General features: G+C 49.2%; 3 protein-coding genes across 3 annotated transcripts; 2 read left to right on the top strand and 1 right to left on the bottom strand.

Annotated features, from left to right (window-relative positions):
• Positions 1-4710: 4710 nt before the first annotated feature.
• On the top strand, positions 4711-7811 carry PMA1 (plasma membrane H+-ATPase; the record flags this gene model as incomplete). Its single annotated transcript, XM_049250029.1, has 4 exons — positions 4711-5148; positions 5300-5530; positions 5597-7694; positions 7765-7811. The coding sequence occupies 4 exons, from the start codon at positions 4711-4713 to the stop codon at positions 7809-7811; spliced, it is 2814 nt and encodes a 937-aa protein (XP_049111189.1).
• Positions 7812-9562: 1751 nt separating this feature from the next.
• LOZ57_000936 (uncharacterized protein) lies at positions 9563-14779 on the top strand (the record flags this gene model as incomplete). The annotated part of the gene is made up of 14 exons (XM_049250030.1): positions 9563-9811; positions 9860-10251; positions 10348-10623; positions 10676-11140; positions 11199-11308; positions 11367-12056; positions 12881-12984; positions 13036-13297; positions 13348-13378; positions 13431-13518; positions 13574-13760; positions 13822-14168; positions 14246-14411; positions 14484-14779. The coding sequence occupies 14 exons, from the start codon at positions 9563-9565 to the stop codon at positions 14777-14779; spliced, it is 3663 nt and encodes a 1220-aa protein (XP_049111190.1).
• A 352-nt stretch (positions 14780-15131) lies between these two features.
• Positions 15132-19309, bottom strand: rpc2 (DNA-directed RNA polymerase III complex subunit Rpc2; the record flags this gene model as incomplete). The annotated part of the gene is made up of 5 exons (XM_049250031.1): positions 15132-17958; positions 18016-18426; positions 18498-18721; positions 18780-18961; positions 19099-19309. 5 exons carry the CDS (start codon positions 19307-19309, stop codon positions 15132-15134), a joined length of 3855 nt encoding a protein of 1284 aa, XP_049111191.1.
• Positions 19310-20960: the final 1651 nt, after the last annotated feature.

Below are 20960 nucleotides of genomic sequence, written 5' to 3' on the forward strand. Positions count from 1 at the left end.
GATTAAGATCCTGAAGAAGCGCTTGATAAGGTGGACCCTTGACATCCTGTGCCGAAACTGGCCCATAGCTCCAGGCATATTCTCTGTGGCGGGGACAGACATACCATGTAAGAACGAGCGCTGGCTGCTTTGTTGTTGGGAACTTTGGACAACATTGTATCTCAGCCAGTCATAGAAGATCTATAATCTATGATTTTATAAGCCCGGTTCCTCCCGAGTCCCTGAGCCAGTGTGGAGCCTCGTCCCCTTCCTCTCCATCTTCGCGACTCGCCTCTGCTGATGTCATGCATGGGGTCCCAGAATGGAAAACTCCGACCGGTCCTGAAACCCAGGCCTGATGAGAATTATACACCCTGGACATAGAGAGCACTTATGTATGCACATTTCGTGGGCCTCGTCTGGGTTTTCAGTGGGGCACCCCAAAAAGCTTGTCAAGTTCGTCAAAATGGGGGAGAGTGGGAACAGATAAGGGGGGGGGGGGAGAATTTTACTGGCGGTTTTTTTTTTCCTTGGAACGCTTCGTAATCGGGTTTCTTTCTTTTATCTCTTTTTTCTTGCTCTATCTACGATTATTGAAAAAAGCGAAAAAAAAAAAAAAAAATCCGTTCATTGAAAGCGACTGGCCCGTCCTTGGCTGGACTCTGCCATGGTTTCTTTTTTCCGCCTTCGGCAAGCAGCGCTCGGGACAGCGGCAGGATTTGGAATGATGGAAGAGCTGTTTTTGTTACGTTTGGCCGAAAGAGGGAAAAGGCTCTTACTAAGCAGTTGTCACGCTGTTTGCCGCGTATTCGTGAGCATGAGAGCGTGCCTGGTTCCTGACTGGCCGCTTACATAACCCCTCTGGGGTACTCTTCAGTGCCGTGCGTGTATGGTTGTATGTATGTAATCTATCTCGCTTGCCATACGGAGTGTTCTGTATGGAACAGCTGTACTGGACATTGAGGATATGGGTATACTTGCTGTGCTCCGTACGATGATGCCCCGATTTCAAGCATTTTCCCACAGTGACAGTGACATACATCTTGCTGCACCGCTGAATCCAACACCGCCCTTGGCCCTGCAGTCCCCGTTCTCGGCCGGCGGCGAGCGCGCGCGTCCGGCTTGCAGGCCGGGCCTCCCCAAATGCCTCATACGCAAGCAAAAAAAAAAAAAAAAAGGCCGCGCTGTTCTATCATCTGACAAACAAACAAGCAGGCCTTCCTTCACTCTTCACAGACAGTATTGACATACGTGTCCCCCCCCCTCCGCTTCCAAGCCTTCTCCCCCCCCTTTTGTCAGGGCCTGGCTCTCTCGTTTCCCGCCGCGGAAACGGTTCCCCCCTCGCCAAGACCCCGGCTTTCCGTTGTGCTTTTCCCAACTCGCCAAGGCCAGTATGCGACATTCGAAAGGAAAAAAATAAAAAAAAACAGACTTTCCTCCTCTCATTATTATTATTGTCGGCAAGCGTTTGCTGGACCGGGGGGATAGAGTCGGATGGCGGATCCTGTTGGGCGGTCTTGTTTTTATTATTTTGGCTCTTGTTGGGGATCCTTTATGGGGATTTTGTGGAGGGACCTGACGCACATTGGCTCAAAAAACGGGGTACATATCTACGTAGGAGGGGAAAGAAAAAATCAATTGTGCTTGATTGCTTGGGAATGTCCTCCGCCCGACTTGCCAGAATGGCGTATAATAATACAACCACGCTGCGCGCTCACTCGCTCGCAAAAGCATTGCGTTTGAGCGGACGGGGGATCCCCCCCCTTTTCTTTTCCCTACCGATTCTTTGATTTCTCCTCCCCAGGAACATTACACGAAAAGTCTTGGGACGATGGGCCTTGGCATGCTTCCTGATCTTCCCCCATCGTTGCTCGACAAGGTAGCATGCGATTGAGATCATGAGCTCTCTGCCTGTGACTGGACGGGGACATAGACTGTCCTTCCAGCCCCCCCCCCCCTCCCTTGGCGGCAGCGTCACCCAACACACTTGGCTCTCTGGTGGAACAGCGGACAGTGTACATACAAAATAATGGGGAAATAAAGGGTATTATTATTCCGTAGGAGACTATCTAGATGCTGTGTGCCCTTCTGAAAGCTTCTCTGCTTTGTCTTCCAGGCCAAGCGCTGCGAGAAACGCCCGCCAAGGGTGCCACGCTGCGGCTACTCTCTCTCTTGCAAGTCTTCCCGGCGATGCGGCTGATAAATATTATTAAATGGAATTCTTCACACGACGGCGGCGGGCCAAGGGCGATCACCTGCAGTCATCCACCCTCTTTCCCCCTTCGACGTGCGCGATCCGTGCGGGAAGTCGGGCCTTGACCATTATTCTTTGCAGATGGAGCCCCCCGAACAAAAGCTGACGGGCGTCAGAAAAAAAAAATAGGGGGCACATCTAAGCTTTTGATCGGTTGGTAAATTTTTCGGCCGTGGAGCTTAGCTGGGGAGGGGGGCGGTGACCAAAGCTTTTTTTTTTTCCCCCGTCGAGTTTCACGATGAGAGCTAGCTTACCATGGGAAGAAACAGAGGTGTGGGAGAAGCTAGGTCGGAGATAACGAACGGGCGGGCGCGCTGCAGGTTCTAGGCCGGGAAACAAGAGTTGTTCGAGAGAAAAACCACCTGTGTTTTAGAGTGAGCATGAAACTGTGACGGGGTCTAGTTAGGGGAGAAAAAAAGAACAGGCGGCATCTTGAAACGGCGCTTCTCTCTGCGAGCTTCCGTTCTGGATGAAGCTCAAAAGGGGGCGCTATTTAGCAAGGCCTGCCACCGTATATTATTATTATTTTCTTCTTTTTATTACTTTTAGCCGCTGCTCCACAGACCAACTAGCTGGGAACGCCAGAACCGGCATCGGCGGCTGCTCACCACATCCCGGTGAGTATCACGTAGCTGGCATAGCAGCGGTACCAGTACCCCGTAAACGAGCGGGCAAAGAGCGGAGCGAGAGTCGATTACTATCGTGATGCCAGGGATTGGATAGACGCTGAAGGAGAAGGAAGCGGACGAGACGGCCAAGCTGATCACAGGATGGCCGCCACTGATGTCAGGAATAATGGAGGAGAGCCTTGCAAGGCTCCTTTGACAAGCGGTGTGGTGGTGGTGGTGGGTGATAGCGGGCGTGCGGCGCACAATTGTGTGCGCGAACGCTGCTGGGCTGACGATGCCCACTAAAAATAATAATTAAATACTGGCCAGCACAGCAATAAGAATAATAGTCGGCCGAAGGCACTCATCAATGATTCCCATCCCTGCTTGCGCGATCTAGTGCAGTATTGGCTGGAGTTTTGGCCACCGACTAGATTATTATTATTGATAGCTGGCAGTGAGGGAAATTATGCCGTTCGGGTGAATCAGGGAGGGCCCCGAAGTTACGGGCGAGGATACGCTGTTCCGCAGCATGGCTCAGGGCTATTATTGACGGACGCGATTATTGATTGTTTGAGCGATTCAGTGATTGGACTATTTATGATATTATTGCGTTTGCCGTGAAGCTGGACGCAGCACCGTCAACAAGCAGATCGAGCAATTGCGGTTTAGCGTGGGAGTATCCGTACTCGGCACCTCAAGCGGAGCCGCCGGAAATCTCGCAGTGCCCGTCCTGCCCTTGTACGCCGTGTACAGGTGGTTATGCCCGCCCATCATCATCATCACCACTAGCAATGGTTTAGCCCGCTAGCTAGCTCCGCACCTGCGAGTCAGCACTGCACCAGCAGCCAGCGCCAGGAACAGGCACCGCCGTCGCAGCAGCAGCGCACTGCAGGCGTGGGCGTGCTGGTCTCCTCGGTTACGGCGGGCAACGGCACTTGCCTGCTTCGGGGCGGGCAGCCAGGCCCGGTTGGTGCGGTAACATCGACCGAGTTGCCCTCAATCTTACGGTATCGCGCTGGTTCGCGGCGTGAAAAAATCCGCAAAAAAAGTACGCGGGCTTGTTGCCACGGCGTCGCCAGCCCGCGGGCCACCGCCTCCGAAGTTACCGGTTCCCAAGACGAGCGCAGCGCCGTCACGGTATTTACCGGTTTGGTCTCGCGCTTACCTGGTTCCCACGCCCAAATGCGGGTCTGGCCACCAATCAGCCGCCCGCCGTCGCCGGGGCCCGCGCTGCCTGGCCGTACCGCTCGCTGGTATCGATACGCCCGCCCGGCGCAGGATTCAATACGCGGCGGGCGGCGGGCGTGTTTCGTTCTGTTCTGCTGATCCGTGGCATGACCATGACCTGCAGCGCGCAGTACCACGAATACCCCAAGGCGCACAATAGCTCCCGTATAGCAGCGCCGTGTATCCGCCGTACCGTTCGGGTTAGACTTTTCGCTTTGAGTTTGCGCCCTCCCTCTGCTCATATATCTTCCCTGGCTTCCCTCCGGCCCGTCGCTGGGACTTCTCTTCTTCTTCTCTTGACTCCTCCGCCTTGGTCCTGGTGTCGCCGTCGCTCTTCTTTCCGGCCCAGAGCTTGTGCCCCGCGGTCTGTACGTTGACTGTGCCCGCAAGCTTCCCTTCCCCCCCCCTCCCCCCCTCTCCTCTCTCCTCCTCCTTCTCCCCATCGTCTGCGCCGGTTTAGAAAATCGCACTAGCCCAACCCACGGTCTAAATCGATTCAATTGATTTTCAACCAGCTTGAGCCGCCAAATAATCCAAAAAGTCAAAAAACGCTGGATTGAATCAGCTCTTACTTCCGATTTTCCCCGGCCCCGCGGATTTCCCTTTGAGAAGCCGCTCAAATCCATCAATCAACCAGACATGGCAGAACCAACCGGCTCAACTCGTCCCCAGGGCGAGGGCGTGCCGCCCAACCACCTCGGCACCGCCGTCCCCACCGGAGGCTTGGAGGGTCACGATGAGAAGGCCTTTGCGTCGTCATCCCAGCCGCACTATGAGGAGAAGAAGGGCCCCATCCCCGACGAAGAAGAGGAGGAGGAGGACATGGATGCGCTCATCGAGGAACTCGAGTCCCAGGATGGACACATCGATGAGGAGGACGAAGAAAGCGGCGAGCCCGGCGGTGCTCGTCCTGTTCCCGAGGAGCTGCTCCAGACCGACACGCGCATTGGTCTGACCGATCAGGAAGTCACTGTGCGTCGCAAGAAATTCGGTCTCAATCAAATGAAGGAAGAAAAGGAGAACTTGATCCTCAAGTTCTTCAGCTATTTCGTTGGTCCTATTCAATTCGTCATGGAGGTGGGTACTCACTGCATCTGCATTTTTAAACTCCAGCAATCATCTGCACATTGTTTTTCTTTGATTCTTGCGAGTTTTGGCCGCCAAAAAAACGACGCGTTGCATGGCTGAGAGACGCGTTTTGGAGATGTGCGACTAATTTTTCATGCAGGCTGCCGCCGTTCTTGCTGCTGGTCTTCAAGATTGGGTTGATTTCGGTGTTATCTGCGGTCTCCTCTTGCTCAACGCCTGTGTTGGTTTCATCCAGGAATACCAGGCCGGCTCCATCGTCGACGAATTGAAGAAGACTCTTGCCCTCAAGGCCGTTGTTCTCCGCAATGGTCGTCTCGCTGAAATTGAAGCCCCCGAAGTCGTACCCGGTGATATCCTCCAGGTCGAAGAGGTGAGCAATCGACGTGTCCGTGCCGATTTCATAGTAATGAGGTACTAATTCGGGTCCGATTTCTAGGGTACCATTATCCCCGCCGATGGTCGCATTGTCACTGAAGATGCTTTCCTCCAAGTCGATCAGTCCGCCATTACTGGTGAATCGCTTGCTGTGGATAAGCACAAGAACGATACCTGCTACGCATCCTCCTCCGTCAAGCGTGGTGAGGCCTTCATGGTCATCACCGCTACTGGTGACAACACTTTCGTCGGTCGTGCTGCCGCTCTCGTCAGCGCTGCCTCTTCGGGCTCTGGTCACTTCACTGAGGTTCTTAACGGAATCGGAACTGTCCTGCTCGTCTTGGTCGTCTTGACCCTCTTGGTTGTCTGGGTTTCGTCGTTCTACCGATCGAACGGAATCGTTCCCATCTTGAAGTTCACCCTGGCCATCACTATCATTGGTGTCCCCGTCGGTCTTCCCGCCGTCGTCACCACCACCATGGCTGTCGGTGCTGCTTATCTCGCCAAGAAGAAGGCTATTGTGCAAAAGCTCTCCGCTATCGAGTCTCTCGCTGGTGTCGAAATTCTTTGCTCTGATAAGACCGGTACTTTGACCAAGAACAAGCTCTCTTTGTCTGAGCCGTACACTGTCGCTGGTGTTGATCCTGAGGATCTCATGTTGACTGCTTGTTTGGCTGCCTCTCGCAAGAAGAAGGGTATTGATGCCATCGACAAGGCTTTCTTGAAGTCGCTCAAGCACTATCCTCGCGCCAAATCAGTCCTCACCCAGTACAAGGTTCTTGAATTCCACCCCTTCGACCCTGTCTCCAAGAAGGTCAGCGCCATCGTCGAATCTCCCCAGGGTGAGCGCATCACCTGTGTCAAGGGTGCTCCTCTTTTCGTCCTCCGCACTGTCGAGGAAGACCATGCTATCCCAGAAGAGATCGATGCTGCCTACAAGAACAAGGTCGCTGAATTTGCTACTCGTGGTTTCCGTTCTCTTGGTGTTGCCCGTAAGCGTGGTGAGGGTTCCTGGGAAATCCTGGGTATCATGCCTTGCTCTGATCCTCCTCGTTATGATACCGCCAAGACCATCAACGAAGCCAAGACCCTCGGTCTGTCCATCAAGATGTTGACTGGTGATGCCGTCGGTATTGCCCGTGAAACTTCTCGTCAACTCGGTCTCGGAACAAACGTTTACAATGCTGAGCGTCTCGGTCTCGGTGGTGGTGGTACCATGCCTGGATCTGACATCTATGACTTCGTCGAGGCTGCCGATGGTTTCGCTGAGGTTTTCCCCCAGCACAAGTACAACGTCGTCGAAATCTTGCAGCAGCGTGGCTACTTGGTTGCCATGACTGGTGACGGTGTTAACGATGCTCCATCTCTCAAGAAGGCCGATACTGGTATTGCCGTCGAGGGTGCCTCTGACGCCGCTCGTTCCGCTGCCGATATTGTCTTCCTTGCTCCTGGTCTGTCCGCTATCATTGATGCCCTCAAGACCTCCCGCCAGATTTTCCACCGTATGTACGCGTACGTCGTGTACCGTATTGCCTTGTCTCTCCATCTTGAGATCTTCCTTGGTCTCTGGATCGCCATCTTGAACACCTCTCTCAACTTGGAACTCGTTGTCTTTATTGCTATCTTCGCTGATATCGCTACCTTGGCCATCGCTTATGATAACGCTCCTTTCTCCAAGACTCCCGTTAAGTGGAATCTTCCCAAGTTGTGGGGTATGTCCGTTCTCCTTGGTATTGTCCTCGCCGTCGGTACCTGGATTACCCTCACCACCATGTTGGCTCACGGTGAAGACGGTGGTATCGTCCAGAACTTCGGTGTCCGCGACCCCGTCCTCTTCCTCGAAATCTCCCTGACTGAGAACTGGCTCATCTTCATCACCCGTGCAAACGGTCCTTTCTGGTCCTCCATCCCCTCATGGCAACTTGCTGGCGCTATCTTGGTCGTCGACATTGTCGCCACGTTCTTCACTCTTTTCGGTTGGTTCGTCGGCGGTCAAACCTCCATTGTCGCTGTCGTCCGTGTCTGGATCTTCTCCTTCGGTGTTTTCTGTGTGATGGGTGGTGTCTATTATATCCTCCAGGGCTCCGCTGGATTCGACAACATGATGCATGGCAAGAGCCCAAAGAAATCGCAAAAGCAACGTTCCCTCGAAGATTTTGGTGAGTACTTGATCCCCCTTGATAATTTTGCTATTTTGAAACCATTATCTAACCTTTTGGCGTTTCACAGTTGTTTCGTTACAACGTGTCTCTACTCAACACGAAAAGAGCTCATAAAGGGCCGAGAGGGATTTATAACGAGGCCTTGTAGGAGTGCAAAAGTTTTGGAGTGGAATAGAACCATGTTTTCTCATCTTACTACAACGGTGCTGTCTTTTGGGCGGAAACGATACACACCACAATTTTTAATCGCTACAGCTATCTCACAAGCACATTAATATCTTTTTGTCCCCCAAGGATTTTCTTTGTTTTTCTCTCTCGAGATGGAAGCACACCGAACCACAATTATTGATTCTCTGACCCCTCCGTTCAAAGCTTTTAACTTGGACAAGAAGCCCGCTTCCCCTCCGAAAGGGGAAAATAAAGAAGAAGCAACAAAAAAATGCAAAAAAAAAAAATAAAAATAAATACCTTTTCCCGCTTTTCCTTGGGTGCGAATAGAATACCCTGAAATTGCATCGAGTCTTCCTGTTGTTTCATCTACTAAATACAGTGTTTTCCTCGTTGTGCGTTTCTGAAATACAAAGTTGGGATTCTCTTCAATTTGTACAGTTGTTATTAAAGCCCTTCCGCCCTTTGAATAGTTTGACAGCATATATTATTCATGGCTGGTTACAGTTCTTTTTTACCTTCCTTCGCTCGCTTTATTTGCTTAATCAGTCTGTCGCCTGGATGCAACACTTCAGCGTGGAGTTCCTGTTGTTTTGAAGGATAAGAAGACTCGCTGCATATAATGTGGTCCCTGAGGGGGCCCCTTTGGTAATTACGTCCTGCAAAATTTTTGTCACTTGCAAAACGTCCCTCCAGCATTTCTTGTTCGGGATAACGACATCCGTCGTGGGTAATTCTTATTTCGATCCGTATGCGACTGAGCGTTTCGAGCTTTGTTTGGCGCTTATCTTTTGCTCCAAAAAGAGACCGACTTACAAACGTTTTTACACGCTCTGCTCGATAGATGGCCCTGATTTTTTTCGACTACACTCTTTAAAAATTGGTAATGCGTTTTTTTTTTTTTTTTCGCCTACTCGCCCTGGCGGCGCGCTTTGGTAGTCAACTAACTACGCCTTGGCCAAGTTGAGCGTTGCTCCTGTATTTCGATCTAGATAGAAATTCCTCTTGCTACTGTCCTTTCCATCCATCTCTCCGTCTTCCTACACGAGGTAGTTATCTCATCATTCTCATCCATCATTCGTTTGACGCGGTTAGTTACATAATTGCCTTCGTATTAACACCATCATAATCGGGTGAACTTGGCAAACAGCATCGTTCTGGTGACTTTCAACCTGCTGCTTGGTCTCAGTACATTCGACGTACCCTCTACCCATCACTCCAAGTACCCTCGCTAATTCTTCAAACTCCAATCAGGCTTCTGGCCGGGTTAAACTTACCACGCATTCCCGGCACGCCTGGATCCTGATCGCGTGGTTTGAATGATGTCAACAATCCGCCATATGTTGTTGGCTCCAAACTCAACCTTGCTCTGCAATGGCGGGGGCACTTTATACGGCTGAGGAGATAACAGGCCCATCCTAGAATGGAACCTTTCTGAGTCAACTCCGTCCTCGTGGCCTGAAGCCGTATTATTATTGCTTTCCATCGTGCAGGTGGACTAGCATTAATATTTGAATTTCCTGTCCTTTGGGAAACTACATAAGCTACCTATTGCCGATGCTTTTCTCGGATTGTCTTAAATTCTATTCAACATAATGCGTTGAATTCTCCTGGGCAGTGCGAACCCGAAGGGTCATTTCGTGGATTGCCAGTGGCCAGTATATCACGATTGGCCTGACCAAGGATACCATTCTATCATGGATGGGCCTATGACAAGGAACCATGCGTTCGAGGAGGAAGTAGCAGATACAGCTGGCCAGGCGAAACTAAGGCAATATGTGGTGGCTGTCATGGAACGAAACGCCCACGAACAGCAGTTCCAGCGCCGAACTTCTGTATATCAGAAGCATGACTTGTTGGAACATATCAGGAAGAAATCATGGTCCGGACCTCCATCGGAAGTACGCCACTTCTCACTTCTCATATCATACTGGTTTCTACTTGGAGTATGTAGCTTTTTTGCTAATTTTGACGGTGCTTTTGGGATCGTTTAGACTATTTATGGCGGGCTCTCTGCATCCGCAACGGACGATGATATTGGCGTTGCCCTCGCCGTCCGCGACACAACGTATTTCCTTGACTTCGCGGAACAGCATTTCCCTCGCGAGAAGGGCAAGGATATTCCCGAAATGGTGACAGACTATGTTGTGGCGCAAGTCCGCCAATATAAGCAAGAACATATGGAGAAGTTCATTGGCATTGCCCTTCCGATTAATCTAGCAGTCCATTGCCCACGTCTCTGCCCGCGATTGTGGCTTGAGCTTGATATTGTTCCGTTGGTTCTACATGGAAAAGGGGTGCATAGTGTTGGGTGGATTAATACTGAAATCTGGAATTCCAAAATGCTGGACGAGCAAGCTGAATCCATTGCTCGGAAATGTATTACGTTAGTAATTCCCTCTCTCCGTTGAAATATTGGTTTGCAACAGGAATATGTACTGTAGATATCCATGAGATGGGGCATATCACTAATTGACTATAGATTTTTCGGCCCAAACAAGGCTCCTCTACTTCAAGTTGGTTTTCGAGGCATTGTTGAAGTAGATGCAGGATTCCACGCTGTTCTATGCACGATTCGTGATTACGAAAAGACTGTTGGGCAGAGAACCTGGGATGCAGTGCAAAAATATGCTACTGATTTGAAACGTCGCAACGTCAAGATAGCTTTCTTCAGTAGTACGCCTCAGGGGGGCGGCGTCGCCTTGATGAGACATGCACTTGTTCGATTCTCAGAGGCACTTGGAACAGACATTAAATGGTGAGTGTAGATTTCCTGTGAAACACCTGATATTTACAGTCAAATTCGATAGGTATGTTCCGCGACCTAAGCCAGGTATATTCCGCATCACCAAGACCAATCACAACATCCTTCAAGGTGTAGCAAGAAGCGATGAAAGACTTACAGATGAACATAAGCAGCAGCTCACAAGTTGGATTTCCACCAATGCTGAACGCTATTGGTTTACGAGCGGAGGCCCATTGGAGCCACCAGAGGCAGGGGGCGCAGATATAGTGATCATCGACGACCCACAGATGCCAGGCTTGATTCCATTAATCAAGAAAATCACGCCCAATCGCCCAGTCATATATCGGAGCCATATTCAAATTCGGAGTGATTTAGTAGATGACCCATCAACGCCACAGGCAGATGCATGGGCATACTTTTGGGAGAATATCAAACAGGCAGATCTATTTATCAGCCATCCCGTTAGTGCTTTCGTTCCATCTAATGTGGATCCCAAATCTGTCGGATATTTGCCTGCTTCAACGGATTGGTATGCCAAAATTAAATTTGACTTCAGTAAATTGTATTCAACTGACATCTTCTTTTAGGCTGGACGGGCTGAATAAAAATATGGAAGATTGGGATGTCGGGTATTATGGACGTTTGTTCAACGCAAAATGCCGTGAAATCGGGATGACTAGTATTAACTATCCAAAGGGTATGTTAGGCCAACTTTCCGTCCTAGAATACTTTCTCTAACACCTGACTCTCGAAAGATGAGTATATTGTCCAGGTTGCCAGATTTGACCCTTCAAAGGGTATCTTCGATGTTGTTCAGTCATATGCCAAGTTCTTTGATAAGATCAAACAGGAGACCATCCCCCCAAAGCTTCTGATCTGCGGCCACGGGTCCGTGGACGACCCCGATGGTGCCGTAATTTATGACGCCGTTATTGAATATCTTGAGTCCCAAATGCGACATCTCAAGCCTTATGTCTGTGTGATGCATATTCCTCCATCCGATCAGATCCTCAATGCCGTTCTTTCCAAAGCCAGGGTTGCATTGCAACTTTCCGTTAGAGAGGGATTCGAAGTTAAAGTCTCAGAAGCTTTGCACAAGGGTAAACCAGTTATCGCAACTCTAGCAGGAGGCATTCCACTGCAGGTTCAGCATGGAAAGAATGGGTTTTTAGTTGATGTCGGAGATACGGATGCTGTGGCGCAGCATCTTTATGACCTTTGGACCAATGAAGATTTGTACGATCAAATGAGTCAGTATGCGCTGAGCAGTGTCAGTGACGAAGTATCAACAGTCGGAAATGCGCTGTCCTGGCTCTATCTTGCCAGCCATATGACTCAGGGCCAGCTTTGTAAGCCTCATGGCCGGTGGATCAACGATATGGCTAGAGAGGCAGCCGGTGAGCCGTATATCAAGAGCGAGAACAGGTTGAAGCGACAGGTCCACGGTAAACCTGGCCGCCCTGCAGAAGAATAGCGTTTTTGGAAAGTTGGAAACCACAACACTTCTATCACCGGCTTGATTCTGGATATTGTTATTCGATTTTTATATATACCGATTCTCCTGTTTACTGTCCAGGACTCCCCGGCCCCTTTTTATCATCAGATCTTTTGGCAGAATTGGTTGGCGTTCTGTGTTTTGTGTGTTTGTTTGTATGGAGTTAACTCTGTAGTTAGTTAAGAAATCTCGCCACTCTAACGACACACAGCTGACTTGACCACACTTCCATCCAGTATGCCATCCATCTGGTATCTCTAAACTCCATTTGATATCCCAGTTAATTCTGCAATTCAATGCCCCTTCCATTCAACATGATTATATAATATCAATGCTCCTCACGTGCCATGTGAACTTTCTGTTGTTAAAATGCATATGAAGTGAGCGTACTTTGCAAGCTTGCCTTTATGGGTTTTTTCCCATCAGCTACCTGCATGCACCCTTTGACTTTTTTTCACACGCCAACCAGAGAGTGCCAGAGGGCATAAGATGGAGGTACCTGTGATACCTGGGTTTTACTATGGTACGACGATTTACTTTCATCTGAGTGTGAAGCCAATTTTGCTCTCGGCGATGGCTTGGTATCAGTTTGGAGCCCTTGGGCACTTGCCTGCACAAGGTGGTTTTCTTTATGAAATGATACCAGCACCATGTTGTACTTGTGCCACTAAAGATTGTGATATAGAGAATCTCTTTACCCTCTATACTCTAAATGTGTTTTTTTGATAATGTTCTTTTACCGTTGATAGTCTGGGTGCTGATATTTCTATCTAGACCCAGAGAAAAAGAAATACTTTAGGATAGCGGCCAACCATCTGGTTCCGCAAGGCTCAAAGTACTCTAGAGCTGAAGTTGCCAAACGGGAAGAGGCCGAGGCAGTGAGTATCTACTCTTTTACTTTGGCTTCTTTTACTAACTAAGGATACCAGAATAAAAAGGAGCAAAAAAGCTTCGATGAACGGGTGTCCACACAGAGAATCCAGCGCTCCAAACTGTCGTCTCATCCAATTCTTGGGAAAATGGGGATCCAGCGAGAGATTGGATATGGAAATCTATCATCCACCCACTACCGTGGCGAAGCTTGTATTGAGCTGTTTGAAAGAACCAGGATTTATGATAACGATTCTCCAAATAGCTCGTTACTAATTAGAAGAGTTGGCCGAGACCCTCGCACAGCTCGTCTTATAACGAGTAGGTGCATCATCTGATTTCAGTTATTACTTTGCTGATATGCCGTATAGCTTGGAATATTCCTGGCCCAACAGCACTCCGGTAGGTGTCTTTCTCTGAATTTTATTTGATTGTTTCGTTAATGAGTCTTAAGCGTTGTTTCTCCTACGGCCCCAACTTTTCCGTGGGGATATAGCTCCGCTACCCCAAGCTGCGATTTTCTACGTAGACGGGATGAATTCGTATGTACTAGAGTCCCTCCTGATTGGATTTCAGAACCACTGACCGAACCTCTAGGTTGAATCGTTTGCAATTTCTCACTCAGGACACCTGATGTATGTTGATTTTGAGCCCACATTTTATTCTGTGTCTGTTGACCGTCATCGAAGGGCACTTTCACATGCGATCACTGGTGTTCGTGCTGTCTTAAGCGTCGGAATGCTAGAATCATCCTCTGACACTTATAACGGAGACACGTTTGTAGGTATGTCTTGCTTAATACGCAATTGTCGATTTTGGAATATGCTCATTTTTCGCGCTGCCAGGCCCATCTGTCCGTTTCTCTCGTTTTGGATGGTCGATTTGCAATGTTGCTGCTTCTCCAGACATAACTTCGAGCACTTTTACTGTCGGTTGTGGTACCGACTTGGTCATACTTTCTAATAACCAGGCCCAGTGGAATCTCAAGACGCTCAAAAAATTCTCCTCACATATTAGCGCTGTTGACTGGCTGAGTAGGAATGTCATTATTTCTGGAGCCATGAGCTCAAAAGTCTCATTATATGACGTTCGGAGTGAAGGTTCAGCTGCAAGGTTTCAACATAGCCACGGTGTACAGGCTCTTAAGGTATTGAATGGGTGGAACGTAATTGTTGCTGGACACGATAGTTCGGTGAGTTCTAGTATTTCTACATCCATTTGTCGCTCCAAACCCTTGCCGGAAACAGTAGCTGATTTTATCTTAAATAGTTGAATATGTATGACCTGCGATATGCCCCGAATGTCACAGATGAACGCCCTCAGCCAAGTAGTCGAAGCCACCGTGGGACAAAACCTTGTATGGTCTTCAATGACATACAATGCAGTGAATTTCATAATATTGATATATGCCCTGAGCTTGACCTGCTAGCTTGTGGTTAGTTTCCCTGTTAAAGATTTTCGGCTACTATTAAAAGAAATATGCATGCTAATAAGTAATATCTATCAGCCACGAATCTACGCACAGTTCAGCTTTTTTCCCTTGTGACAGGAAGAAAATTTAAATCCGAATTTTTGCCTCTTCACGATAGCGTTGGCGAGAGTGAAAATGGTCAAGTTGAAAAGCTAACTACATATTGTTACAAATCAAATATTTCTTCTGTTCATTTTGATAATCTACCGGATCGTTTCGAGTTATTAGCAGACTACGACGACAAAGAGCGTGATTTCAGTAAGGGGGGAGGTGCTGGAAAGCCTAGCCTTCTAGTTGCTTCTGGAAGTTCAGTTGATGAATGGCATTTGTGATGCAAATTTAAGGAGCTACGACGCCCTTCGATTGGGAAACTTGTTCTGGTGGCGTATTGGCATTTTAAGGCGGAATTCTAAGGTTGAAACTGGTGGTTAAAAACGGGTTGGCATGATCTTTGGCGCACTTAAAGCGGAGTCTTATTGACGGGAAGCGTTTATCATATTAATGATACCCAGACTTGCATTAAATACTTAAGGAATTACTGTTTTAGGGAATATTTTGTCCATTTTTGATTTACATATATGCCTATTATACATGGCACCATATGACTCCACTAAATTGATGCTCAACAGATTGGGTGTCTGATACACTTGAGTGCTGAAAACAAAAAATGCTGAAACTTCACCTTCACATCCCCTTTTCCTCGGGAAACTCGTCCATGAGCTTTAATCGGGCAGCAACATTCATGCTAAAAAGCTCCTGAACCAACAACTTCGCCGCATAGGGAATCACCATTTTCACGACACCCCTAGATGACTTGCAACGCTGGCACCAGCCCAAATAACCCATAAAACCACAGCTCTCGCACACGTCCACCTCGTGTCGATCCGACGATATCATCAATCGTTCCAGTAGCAATTGGCTGGTGCCGTATGCAATAAGACAGTCACGTTCCATCTCTCCAAGGCGGAGACCACCGTCGCGCGACCTACCTTCAGTAGGCTGGCGTGTGAGCATGGCTCGCGGGCCACGGGCTCGAGAATGCATCTTATCCTGGACCATGTGCTTGAGCTTTTGGTAGTAGATTGGGCCAGTGAAGACATAGGCGGGCAGAGGTTCTCCTGTGATACCGGACGTGAGAAAATCTTTGCCACCATAGCTAAAGCCCTTGGACACGAGGATTGCGGACATTTCTTCAACGGGGCTGCCGCCGAAGGGAGTGCCGTAGCCAAATTGACCGGAAAGAACGCCAGCTTTGCCGGCGACGAGTTCAAGCATCTTGCCAACAGTCATACGAGAGGGAAAACCGTGAGGGTTCATGATAATATCTGGCACTATGCCTTCGTCTGTAAAGGGCATATCAGCTTGCTCAGCAATAATGCCGACGACTCCCTTTTGGCCATGGCGAGAAGAGAATTTATCGCCAACTTCCGGGCGCCGGGTTTGTCGTGTTTGAACCTTGAGGAGTTGGTTTTCGCCTTCAGTCGTGGATATCATTACTTTATCTATGTAACTTGGATCGGGGAGCTTGTAGGTCTGCGGGGAGGGAAGATAGGCAACGGGTCCTCCAGCGTCTGAGCCAGTGATTCCAGAAGAAAGAGCATTTTCAGGTGTTTCTTTGTTGATGTACACTTCGCCGCTGCTCACCTTTTCACCAACGGCTGCCAGTCCATCGTTATCGAGTAAAGCGTGCTTTCGAATGGATACGCCATCGGCACGAGTTGGTCCCAGTAGTCTGTCTTTTGTGCCATTGGAATAACTCTTGAGGTTGGCAGAATACTTACGGAACACCTGGCAACGTCCAAACCCGCGATCGACGGATCCTTTATTTAGGACCAGAGCATCCTCAATGTCGTAACCGGAGTAACTCATAACAGCAACGGTGGCATTCTGCCCGGCGGGCAACTTGTCATACTTGACAAGCTCAATGGTCCTTGTCTTCACCATAGGCTTCTGAGGGTAAACCATGGTATATAGCAGAGAGTCGATACGAAGAAACTGGTTATTGGCGATTGCCCCAATGGCTTGTTTGCCCATAGCGCATTGGTAGGTGTTTCGGGGAGATTGGTTATGATGTGGGTAAGGGATAAGCCCGGCCACTGCGCCCAAGACCGTGAAAGGTTCGATTTCCAAGTGTGTGGTACTTCCGTTGATTTCATTTTCATACACGGCAATGTAAGAGTCATTTTCTTCGTTGACGTCAACGTATTCAACAAGACCTTGATCCAAGAAATCATCAAATGCCATGGTGCCATTACGTAGCATAGACAAATGGCGGACTGTAACTTTTGCTTTTTTGTTTTCAACGATGATCAATGGACGACAAATTCGGCCATCATCAGTGGCAATATGAACAGCATTTTGATGGTGATTTATATATGCACTGACAAATTCCGAAACTCGTCCTGTTCGTCGTAAGCGTCGAAACGAAGTCAGGAAATGTTTTGGGCGCCGGGTCAAGGCAATAGGCGAGCCGTTCAGGAAAATGATGTATGCCCCTTGACTGTAGAATTCTCTTCCACCGACAGCTTGCACGTCTTCGGCTCCAAGGGCAAACACCAGCTTTCGAACAGGCTCTTCTTCGTCATTGGTTGTGATATGGGTCATGAGAGCAAGATTCTTAACCAGGCCACAAGCTTCACCTTCGGGGGTATCAGAAGGGCAGAGCATGCCAAACTGCGAAGGCTGAAGCGCACGCGGACCACTGACCTTTCGAGTCTTCTCAAACTGACTGGATATGCGAGTCATCATGCCCAGCGCCGAGATATAACTCAGTCGACTCAGAACGTGTGTTACTCCAGCACGTTCCATGCGGAATCGCTTGAGACTCCAGTTACCTGTTGATATTGCACGATTCATACCTTGAGTGATATGGTTTCCATGTATAGCAACAACCCCAAAAGCGTCAAATGCTTCCGTGCGGACAGGCTTTTTGAGTACCTTGTCAATGTTCATTTTGATATCAAAGCAGAATTTTTTAAACAAATCTTCAAACAAAAGGGCCAATAGCTGGCCAGCTAATTCGAGTCGTTTATTACCAACGTAGTCACGATCATCGACCAGAGTAGAGTCGTGTTTCGCCATGAGAACGCGGCGTACCATGTGTCCGACGAACAGTGCTTTTGGCCGGAAATTCATATTGTCCACTTCGACGTGCGATATAATGACTGATGCGATGGCCTCGACGGCTTCCTGGATATAATTTCGACGGCCACCAGGACCGCCATATCCATTTGGCTTTCGCATGATTTTGATGTGTGACCCAAGGTATTCCAAGGCTTGTTGTTGTGTAAAGATTCCAAGTTTGACTGCTTCTTCGAAATTAATAGCAAAATCCTCTTGATATACGCTGTCTATTCCGGCAACGAGGAGTAGCATTTCCTTATCAGACTGTATTCCCATTGCTTTCAGAAAAATGACAATTGGTATGTCATCGCTAAGAATATTGTGTCTCATGTATATGCGATCCTTTTTGAGGATAATATAGCTCTTGGATTTCCTTTCGTTAGATGAACTGTGGAGATAAAATTAGCACTGGTGCGAGCAGATATTTTTAAGGAACAGCTCATACCTGGTAACAGAGGCTTGAACAACCTCCTTTTTGGGATCCGCCTCAACAATCACTCTGTTCTTACTCAATTGTTCTTGAACAAGGATAACCTTCTCAGTTCCATTAACAATAAAATAGCCTCCGGGATCCAGAGGGCATTCGTGCAGCAAATACATCTCCCTTGGCGATTTATCCGAAAGCACACATTTCGAGCTGCGAAGCATGACTGGCATGCGGCCAATCGCCGTCCCATTGCGTTTCACTCGTTGGCGCCCACGAACGTATTCAAAATCCACCAATATCGGAGCGGCATAGGTCATATCTCGCAAGCGGCATTCGTTCGGATTGACGGTGGACTCGACTTTGAAGCGTGAATCCTCGGACTGCTCTTCGTCTGCTCGTCTAGGAGTGCCTAGATAGATATCATGGAACCTACACGCCGAAGGAATCAAGTTAGCTAAGCTGTAGCTGGCAATTAAAGGGATCAGGCTAGTTGAACACACCTGATATAGAAATTAGGGTCTACATCACTGCGAATTTCGGCGCTCGATTGGACGATCTTTTTCAACTGAACTTCAATAAAGTAGTTATAAGAATCGATATGCTGCTTCACGAGGCCCTTGACTTTTAAAAATGCCGGAAGAAGATTCCATTTATCCCGTTGCGTATTGATTGGATCCGTCAGCGATTTATCGTAATAGAATGGTTCAAGAAGAGCTTCGAAATCCTAGCCAAAAGTCCTATCAGTAAGCTTCATGACCCTTGATAGAGCTCATACGACGTACCTCCGTGACTCTGCCATGTCGATTGTTTCCGGAGCTGGGTTTGCTTTTTGGCCCCGTTCCTTGTTCTTTCGACAGCGGAGTGCTCGCCGGAGCAGCGTTTGGGTCTATATTCCGCTTCCGCTTTAGGATTCCGTCGGGCATTGCTAGAGCGCTCGTAGTTTTACCCGCATACAAGGGCTGGACTAAAGAGAGTTATGTTAGCCCGTGCAAGCCAAAGCTGCAAAGATCTCTTTTACACACATGATAACGGAATTCAAACGTAATACATACACCGCCGCTTCTTCGTAGGTAATAGCCATTCAGCAGCTAGCTAAAATACAGACTAGATGCATAATAAATCCATATATGTCGACATCTAACCTCGCCTTTCTGAACTGCGACGGATTCTTGATATCTTTTTTGATGACTAATAATCCGGATGAGGGGCCGTCGGATAAATAGTTGATCCTGATATAAAACATGACATAAGCGACTATGCTTGGCGTTGAGGGGTTTCGTTTGAAGGTCGTTTTGATATCGACGAAGCCCATGGCGATAATTAGTTGGCCGACCATTCAAGACACCGGTACGCTCCGCACGGGGCCTTATGCAATGCTATTATCACCTCCTTCAGCTGCGCCTTTCAGCGATGAAGCCACTGGCCCCGTGCGAGACAAAAAACAAATGACGATATGATCCCAGCATTTCCAGATGCCTGCTGTTGCATAGCACCCTGATGTTGGTCTGCATATGGGTTTGATGCCCTACGCACGTTTGGATTTCCGGGGTTGTCTGTGCTGGTCGGATTTTTGAGCACTCTGGAAGGCCAGGGCCCCGTGGGCTTTCCTGACGCGGTGTGATTAATCGAGTTTTCGGACTGAATTTACGGTCTTGGTATTTTGAACTACGAAGTAATAACTGCTCGATTCTCCGTTTCATTCCGAGGGAAGAATCATTTCTAGCTGCTTTTGGGTCTTCTTACGTGTTGTAAATTCTCAAATATTCTAACAGCATTGTCGTTGACAACGGGTTGGCATCTGGAACAGCTCAAGAGTCCGCGGGACGCTCAGGCCGACTCGGCACGGCGGTGTCCAGGCTGTATATTTAGACTGGCTGCCGGGAACTCACTTTCAGGGCCGGCAATAGTAACTTCCACGAGCGATGCCGCATAACAGCCAATGGGGTCTTTGTTCGTCCCGGCCGCAGCGCACAGCGACAAATCAGCAGGCGCAGCAAACATTGCAGCGTGGGGCCGCACGATAAGAAGAAGCACGGTGGTGCGGTGGAGATGATAAGAGAAGAATCCGAGTAGCGTACAGATCAGGTACCAGTGCTTCTTTTCAGGCATGGCCTCACTGTTTTTAGGCGCCCAATGCTCGCGGATTCGGCCATCTCCCGAATCGACAGACGATCGTAAGAGGTGCAAGCGAACGAGTCAGTTAACGATCGTATTTTCTCTTCAAGGGCGATAGTTAAGGATCTGGGACTGGGAGGAGTTATCCTTTGGCAACCTGTCCCATGCACATCTAACCACCGACACCCAAAAAGCCCGTCCCATGTCGATTGAATTTGTGGCGCCGAGTCCCCACACGACGCCGTTGATAGTTAATCACGCACACCGGCGACAAGATTATTCTTCGGGGGCTGGAGCTTCGGTTTCAAAACCTGCACTCGTGCTGTAGCACAGACCAGGTCTGGTGCATTTTTGTTGAGCCGACGAGCATCGGCCGCCTCGCCGCCGCGCTGCGCAGTGGAAACGGGATGTGGGTGTTGAGAGGGATTGTCGCAACCCTGGTCGCGATAGGCTCCGGGGAACTTTGGGGATCGCTGGGTCGGATCCCCAGCCCCCCCAGAAAGTTCCGTGAATATGTCGGGTATTATTACTGGCTGGCGTCGAACGCTGGCACTGCGTTGCAGGGCAAACAACGACGGGTGATGATGGGCACCCCGGGGCGGAAACACGCTGAGCGCAGGTGAATCGTGGCAGGCTGTCGTTGCGGAGGGTGGGAATCCTTTTCTGCACGTCGGCACCGTGCAAGGGATCAGCCGTGAGTGAGGGTGGCCGGCGGCCAGGGCGCGGGCGCGCGCTTTGATGGGATCGGTTAGGTTGGCAATTTGTGCTCAATGCCACGGCTGGCGCTGCGTGGTGTTTCGGCTTGGGGGGGGGGGGGGGGAGGCCCGTCGTCGGGCCAGCGAGAAACG

The sequence above is a fragment of the Ophidiomyces ophidiicola genome (genome assembly GCF_022830035.1).
Source record: "Ophidiomyces ophidiicola strain CBS 122913 chromosome Unknown scaffold_2, whole genome shotgun sequence".
Classification (NCBI taxonomy): domain Eukaryota; kingdom Fungi; phylum Ascomycota; class Eurotiomycetes; order Onygenales; family Onygenaceae; genus Ophidiomyces; species Ophidiomyces ophidiicola.